Below are 8,487 nucleotides of genomic sequence, written 5' to 3'. Positions count from 1 at the left end.
ATATATATATATACACACACACACACACACACACTTTTCTGTAAAAATACCAAGATGTTCTGAGTGTTGAAGTACATTTTAAAAAAAATGCTTGGCACTCACATTTTCTTCAGAAATGTCTAAATCTATTTGGCTCTTTAAGTGTTTTGCATACTTTGTCCAGGTCATTTCGGAGTATCTGGTGCAGCTTGGGTAAAAAGCAGCTGGACACTGCCTTTTCTAAACTGACGGATATTTCAGAGTCCAGCTTTGCTTTGATCGTGTAATTGCTTTTATCCAGTATGAAGACTGATGTGGAGATTCATTAAAACTGCATGATGGCCAGACCTGTAATCGCTGAATAGTAACGACTGGAACGTTTCCATGTGATTGGCTCATCGTCTTTTCTAAAAGGTTCATGACCTTAAAAGATCTCTAAAGTTGCCCTAAAAATGTTGAAGCTTTCTGCTTCCTAACATACCGCTGCATTTGACTACCTAAGTAAATGTATAGCTGGGTAATATGAAACCGAGACCATATTCAGTATCGTTATTAATGCATTTGTTCTGAAATATCTTAAAAGGGTGATTGCCCCACCAAATTCATAGGGCCTTTAAAACCAGACAGCCAATGCTGCAAAGTAGATTTGACAATTTTAAATAGAAATGAAAATGTAGTGTAAAAATATAAATACATTTAAAAAAATAAAAAGATTTTTAAACAAAAATAAATACATAAACAAAGCAAGGGAAAAAAGATAATAAATAGTGCTGTCAAACGATTAATCGCATCCAAAATACAAGTTTTTGTTTACATAATATATTTGTGTGCTGTGTATATTTATTATGTATATATAAAAAACACATGCAGTATATATATTGAAAATATTTACACGTGTATATACATTTATATATTTATATTCTTATATTAAATATAAATATATTTAATATATAAACAATATATTTTTTCTTAAATATATACATGCATGTGTTTGTATTTATATATACATAATAAATATACACAGTACACACGCATTGTCAACAAAAACTTTTATTTTGGATGCAGTTAATCGCGATTTAATCGTTTGACAGCGCTAATAATAAATATAAGATTGTTAACATTTTTGATAATGCAAACAAATATACTGTAAATAATATAGGCTTTTAATTGAAGTTTTCCATTCCCAGGATTCCATAGCTTATGCATTTGTTGAACTGTGTTCAGTAAACATGAGTTTAGATGTAGACACACAAATGAAAAAAAGAGCAGGGATTTGTATTGCTGGATGAAGCCGATAGAGGCCATTTGCCTGGCGACATTTGCCAAATGCTTACTTGTACTTTCTTCTCTTTAAATCACCTTTAGCTTTCTCTCTCATTGATTTTGCCTTCAGTTAACCCTTCGGCATGTTCCCTGCTATAGTTTATTTCTGATGTGTGTAAATTACTTTTTCCAGCCGGGTTCACTGCATGGCACCTATACTTAATTTTTGCCTCAAACGTATTACTTGCTTTAGCACGAGTAATGCAACATCCTTTCAAAACAAATAGAAAATGTATGTTTGATATACCAGATCAATACTCGTTCATAATAACAGACTGACCGCTGCACTTTTTTTAAATGAAGTTTTCCTGACTCATTGATAAAGACAGCCTCAGTCTTTCATCCTATTCAGCAAACTCCTCCTAATTTTCAGTTAACATGCAACTAACTGGTCATTAGAGCCAAACTCTCTAGAGCCAAAAATCAGTAATTTAATTTGTTGGTGTGTGTGACCAGTGTTGATGCATTAAGTAGAGGTTCCTCCCTGTAATTGAATTAGTGGCACTGCTGTTTGGAACTGCTTGCATGTCAGATGAAAAATTAGCCCCCTTTGTCTTGAATTAAAAGTTAGTTGTTGTCCAGGAGACCACAGCCACAATGTTTTCATGGCAAGAAATTTTTTTTTTTTTTTTAAGACAAGGTATCTAAGGCAATCATCACTATTACTTTTTCTCTTGCTTGGGGTTAGAGATTTGAAAAATCAAACTTAAAACCACTTAGTGTATGATATGTATCGTCTATACTTTGCAAAAATCAATTCTTCTTCTTCTCCTTCTCAGAAATACATGAGGGCCTAAACATGCTCAAAAACTCATGAAACTTTGCACACACCTCAGAACTGGGGAAAATTTACATCTGATAAGGGTTTCAGAATTAGGTGTGGCAAAATGGCTCGATAGCGCCACCTACAAAATTTTAATGAAGCGCCCCTCCCGCTACGTTTCACGTACGTGTGCGAAATTCAGTACACACATGTAACGTCCCAACAAAAAAGTCTCTTGGAGCGAAGCCCTAAACGCAACAGCAATCAGACATTTTGAATTTCCTCAGCAATTTTTGTGCAGTTTTTGCCATTTTCGTGCGTCGTGACGTTTAACATTGTGATGCACTCCTAGCAACATACTAAAATATGACGGCGTGTGCAAAACAAAAAATGTATTATAATAGAATTTTTTTTTTCTGCTAGCTCCTGAGACCCTGATGCGAGCCCTGGAGCTGTTGAACTATCTGGTGGCGCTGAATGACGACGGTGACCTGACGGAGCTGGGCTCCATGATGGCTGAGTTCCCTCTCGACCCCCAGCTGGCCAAGATGGTCATCGCTAGCTGCGACTTCAACTGCTCCAATGAGATCCTGTCCATCACCGCGATGCTATCAGGTAGTATATGCTCACGTACGCACGACCCCTGCATATGATCTAAGAATAATTAGAGTAGCCTAATGGACTATGAAATATTAATTCTTTGTTGCTCACTCATTATCAATAAGCAGAGTAAAAAATGTTAGTCTTCTGTTTTATTGTCAACATGTGCACAATTTTGATTTGCCAACTCAGTTAATAATAATGGTTGCATAATCAAACAGTCTGCTTATGCATTTAGCTGCTTGGCTGAAGCGTTATGTAGCATGACTCTCAAAGGAAGTGCTCACAAACAGTCCAAACACTGTAAGACTGCCAAATCAGAATGGTGCTTGAAGCTAGAGGTCGACCGGTAGTTGATTTTACCAATACCGATAGCTAGGTAGGTTTTTAATATGGATATGTGGAAAATAGACCCTGAGCAAAAACGGAACCATACTTTGTAAATTAATAAAAATATTAATTTTATATTGATCATTAAAGTTAGTTCGTACTTCATTAATGTTAACAGAAGCAACTTTAAAATGTAAAATTGTATTAGTAAATGTTGAAATTAACACACTCTAACAAGGATCAATACTTCTACAGCTTTTATCAACTTTAACCGATAGTTCCGGCAATCATCGGTGCTGATTAATCAGCAAAACCGATCAATCGGTCGACCTCTTCTTGAAGCTATTAAATAACTGATGCAGGGGGGTGGGGGAGAGAAGGACATAGGATAGGGCCGCTTAAGAGCTCGCTTACTAGCGCTTTAGAGGTTCAGGCGTTGTCCATCAGTTCTGATCTGGCCCGAGTAAACCTTCAAACAATGCTAGGCTTCAGATCAAAACGAATATAAACTAAAATCATTAACTTATTCCTAATTACACTGAAAAAGTATTTAGGTCTAAATTTAAGATTTGTTTTTGAATTGCATGTAGAATTTCTATCTACTTGGATTGCAAAGTTTTAAACTAGCAAAATTAATGTGATGCATATTCGTCAGTCACAATTACTGTATTTATTTATTTATTTATCAATAAATCCAAATAGTTTCAATCTCCTACATTTCAGCTAATTGAATATTGCTTGTTCAACAGCTAGCCAAATTTGAACCATGTTTGTACATTTTAACTTAACTAAATGTAAAAGTTTTCAGGTGATTCTAAGCAGCTTGAATAAACACATTTTGAAAATAAATATTAACTATTTGCATCTGTTTGATTATATTTAAAGAATCATAATAAACTATGCCATAGTTTGAGTGCAGAAATCTGACCTGTTTTTTTTACCCAGTTCATTTATGTCTGATTGGCAAATATGCATCAGTCATTTTATTCAATTGTTAAAATGGTGTGTTCAAGTCACATCGGAAAGATTGTATTTGAGTTAAACCAACACGAAAGCCATTGCAGAGTGTGTCAGTGAGAAAACATGTCATTCAACTTGTTGAAATAAAAAAATAATTAGTACTGTATAAAACTATCCAAATTGCAGTTTTACAAAATACAATAGACTGTATAATTAGACTGTATAAAAGATTCAATTTACAGCACCTTCATAACATAAGGTGATTCTAAGCAGCTTGAATAAACACATTTTGAAAATAAATATTAACTATTTGCATCTGTTTGATTATATTTAAAGAATCATAATAAACTATGCCATAGTTTGAGTGCAGAAATCTGACCTGTTTTTTTTACCCAGTTCATTTATGTCTGATTGGCAAATATGCATCAGTCATTTTATTCAATTGTTAAAATGGTGTGTTCAAGTCACATCGGAAAGATTGTATTTGAGTTAAACCAACACGAAAGCCATTGCAGAGTGTGTCAGTGAGAAAACATGTCATTCAACTTGTTGAAATAAAAAAATAATTAGTACTGTATAAAACTATCCAAATCTGCAGTTTTACAAAATACAATAGACTGTATAATTAGACTGTATAAATGATTCAATTTACAGCACCTTCATAACATAACATTTTTGTTCAGAGATAACTGATGTATTTAAAGTATCGCCTGAATGTTTGATTTTTTTTTTCTCGTATTAAACTTAAATGTCTCATATTGCTGCTTGTTAATTGATTGACTTTTGTTATTTATTCTGTTTCGCCATGAAGATTGCCTTGCTGCTGACATGGCATTAATAAATAAATAATACAGAGCCATCATCAATTGAATAAAATCACAAAAAAACTAAAACGCACTGATGCACATTGTTTATTCATCATTTTAAGTTTAAAAATCTTGCTGATTTTTGTAGAAAAGGTTCATCGCTATCTTGTGCAGACCGAATTGCTTGAACGCACCAGGCGTCATAATCCACTTCTTAACTCTGACGTCACGCGTCACTGCTTCCGGGTCCAAGCGCTCGATCAGATGCCACAAGAAAACAACAAAAGCTGCTAATATACACTCACGATGTGATGCAATACTACTGAAAAAATATCATCCATACTGAAATCCCAGATGGCCAGTCAGTGATTCGCTGATTCCTCTTTTATAAATCGTTAAAATATTGGTGTCTGGAACGCCATGAGCTTGGAGACTGTAGTGTACACTGTGTGCACTGCTTAAATGTGTAATTTGAATAAATAGTACTCATAAACTCATATTGTGATATTCTCAAATAAAATGAGTAGAGGCTTGGACCCGGAAACAGCATTCCTTATGTCATGACTTAACGAGCGGATTAAGACTTCCCAGTTTCTTTCAACACACCAAAGCTGTGCAATTCAGATGAATGGAAATTGTATATGCAATTCAAATGCATTAATCCTAAATTGAGGCCTAAATATTTTTTGAGTGCATGTAGCCAGCATGTTTTGTGAATGTACCCAAGTAACGTGAGTCAGGTTCGACTGTGTCGAGTGACTCCCAGAAGAATATCAGACCCCAGGTTTAACTTAATTTGCACAGCCGCAATCCCTCTCCCGCAGAAAGGCAAATCAAAAGCCGAGAGAAGCATCTCTCCCCCCACCCCGTCCTACCATTTGGTATAGCGTACCCTGTGCTGTGCTCTAGCCTCAGAACTAGGCCTTATGTCCTGTCTGGGTGAACGCTTGACTCATCCCTATGGGCGGCTATGTTGGGGCCCATACCAACCTTGTTTAGTCCCACAGTGCTTTGTGCGGCCCACCGAAGCTAAGAAGGCAGCCGACGAGTCCAAAATGAGGTTCGCCCACATCGACGGGGACCACCTGACCTTGCTCAACGTCTACCATGCCTTCAAACAGAGTATGTATACATGACACACACACTAGCATCTTGTGCTCATGTGAGTTGATTCCCTCAACCCCGTTTTTAATTAGCCTAATTGCCTAAATCTATTACAACTAATTTTAGGTTGTTTTTGTAGGTGGCCAAAAATCGTAATTTGTTTCATCAAAACTGGTGCCTGCGAGGCAATGCACTATTAAAACTGTTTGCGTGCAGTTCATTCATAACATCAGCTTCCATATTTTCTCCCGAACTCCCATGGGGTTTCTCGCACCTCGCTTATATGAAGCATGCTAACAATCAAGAGAGGAGGTTGATGTTTATGTGAAGCTGACAAGATTCATGTTACAGCATTTTAATTTGTTAGTACAAACAAAAAGTCACAATGTTAGTGATACACAATATGACAGATTAACATCTTTCTTTTTGAAAGCTGCTATAGAAAAAAAAAGTCTATATTATTGGCGCATAGATAAGTTAATAGAGATATGGGATCTCTGGGCTGCCGGTTATATTCAAAAACGTTGACGGTAAAGTTCAGAGTTGTAACCAATAGATTCTAATGATTAATTAGCAGAAACGAGTTTACAGTTAACCTCCAGGGACAAAAGCATTGATATTCATGATGTATTTTTTTTCACCCTTTAACATGCCTTTAGGAAGCCTTTGGTTATAAAAACTATTTTGTTTTAGCAGAGTTTGTGTTGAGGGATAACTTGGAAAAATTTAGCAAAAATGCAACGCCGGGCATTTAGGGGCACAAAATATCACCAATATTTTTCAATACACTTAAGTAAAAGTGAACACTTGCGACACACCAATGTATTTGAACAATATATTCTAACCAGTTAGGATACAGTCATAAAAAGTAAGGAAATTTCACTATTTGACCATTTGAATACAGTTATATTCATACCAAAGCATATTTTAAATATAATGTAGTAATTCTTAAACTACTAAAACTACTAAAAACAACTTTCATAAATAGCTTTTGTTGGCTCAATTTCACAAGAACGATAGAAAAATGTTTGACTCCTAATGCCCAGCTTTGCATTTTTGCTACTCTCAGAAAAAATGGTGTAAAATTTATGAACGTTAAAAATTCCAAGGCATGCAATCAATGAATATTTTTTTCTGAATTTAACTGTAGTTGCAATGAATTTCAGTGTGTCATCTACTGTTATATGTAGTTTTTACTCACAATTAGTGAAAATGAGGCATTTAATTGCTTTATACGATGTTGGTTCTCTGAGGATTACATTTCTTCCAGCTAAAAAACAATATGGGCCAATAGCCGGTATGCTTATGATATTTCTTGCAATCATAGTAACTTACCTTATAGTAACAGTAACTTAATATATTGTGTGTATATAGTTCTGCCATTCATTGTTACACTGTATGAATTAATTTGACAAATTACACACTTCACTTTTTAAAATGACAATGTTGTCTAGCCAAATCTGAAGGACAGCTACAAGTAAGCATTTGCAGGTTGATTCCTTTGAAAGCATAATCACTGTTAGTGAAACACACCTCTGTTGGTTTGAACATCCTGACAACATTGACCCAACCAGAGGCCTGAGATTGGAGTGGGAGTATGTTTGGTCTTCCAGTAGCAGATAAGTGGAGAAGTGTTTGGGAAACCTGTTTGAAAACAGTCTTTTTTTTTTTGTGACGCGAGCTCTGCAGAAATTGCACACTTCACCTTGAAGGCAGCATCTTAAATCTGAAATGAGTTTTTGTTAATAAGCTGCATTTTTAGTGTTTTATAAATGTATAGATGATTTTGCAGTGCTGCTTGGATGTTGCTCTTAACATGGTTTTAATGTATAACCCTTCTGTTTAAGACCACGAGTCGGTGCAGTGGTGCTATGATAACTTCGTTAACTACCGCTCGCTGATGTCGGCTGATAACGTGCGGCAGCAGCTCTCACGCATCATGGACCGCTTCAGCCTGCCGCGACGCAGCACAGAGTTCACCAGCCGAGACTATTACATCAACATCCGCCGCGCTCTCGTCACCGGCTTCTTCATGCAGGTGTGTTTGTCTAGAAGTGTGCCACAAATATAATATTCTATTAATGAAAATGCCAATAAGCTTCTTTAGTCGTGCCAGGGTTTTGATTCAGTGTTTTGAACATCTTATAATGTGTGCAGTTGTCTAGATTTAGATCTGTCTGAATGTTATTGCACACAGAGATATGCTTTATGGGAAATAGTAATGTCTGTTGCGATATTCCTCTTTTTGTCCTGTGGAAATGTCCTCAACCCAGAGGCTTAAAACTAATATGCACTGACTGTGGTTATATACTGTGGAGTTTGCCTGAAGACAGAAATATAAACTAGTCCTGGTTGCTGATTGGTCAATGTTAGTGATCCAGCTGTATTAGCACTTTCCCCGCCAGTGGTTTTTTTTTTTTTTTTTTTTTTCCCCCGCCAGTGTTTTTTTTTTTTAGAAAGTTGCCAGCCACCGCCAGTAAAAATTTTCATGGCCCACAGAATATTTTGTTGTATGAATATCTGAAGATGCATTGTCAAAAGAAAGGAAAACAAGTTTTATTCTGTTTTCTTCCATTCTCTTTTATTAGCACTTGAATGTAAGTTTAAAAAAAAAAAAAAAAA

General features: G+C 35.7%; 1 protein-coding gene across 1 annotated transcript in view; it reads left to right on the top strand.

Annotated features, from left to right (window-relative positions):
• Positions 1–8,487, top strand: part of LOC107699613 (pre-mRNA-splicing factor ATP-dependent RNA helicase DHX15) — a 44,341-nt gene that overhangs the window by 32,664 nt on the left and 3,190 nt on the right. The window contains exons 10-12 of the mRNA XM_016500933.1: positions 2,489–2,680; positions 5,761–5,883; positions 7,713–7,903. Of these exons, the coding sequence (XP_016356419.1) occupies positions 2,489–2,680; positions 5,761–5,883; positions 7,713–7,903 (506 nt within the window). The remainder of the gene's footprint in view (positions 1–2,488; positions 2,681–5,760; positions 5,884–7,712; positions 7,904–8,487) is intronic.

The sequence above is a fragment of the Sinocyclocheilus anshuiensis genome, unplaced genomic scaffold (genome assembly GCF_001515605.1).
Source record: "Sinocyclocheilus anshuiensis isolate Anshui unplaced genomic scaffold, SAMN03320099.WGS_v1.1 scaffold1007, whole genome shotgun sequence".
NCBI classification, from domain to species: Eukaryota; Metazoa; Chordata; class Actinopteri; order Cypriniformes; family Cyprinidae; genus Sinocyclocheilus; species Sinocyclocheilus anshuiensis.
The sequence above is the reverse complement of the archived record's forward strand: the minus strand, read 5'-3'. Positions and strand labels throughout refer to the sequence as shown.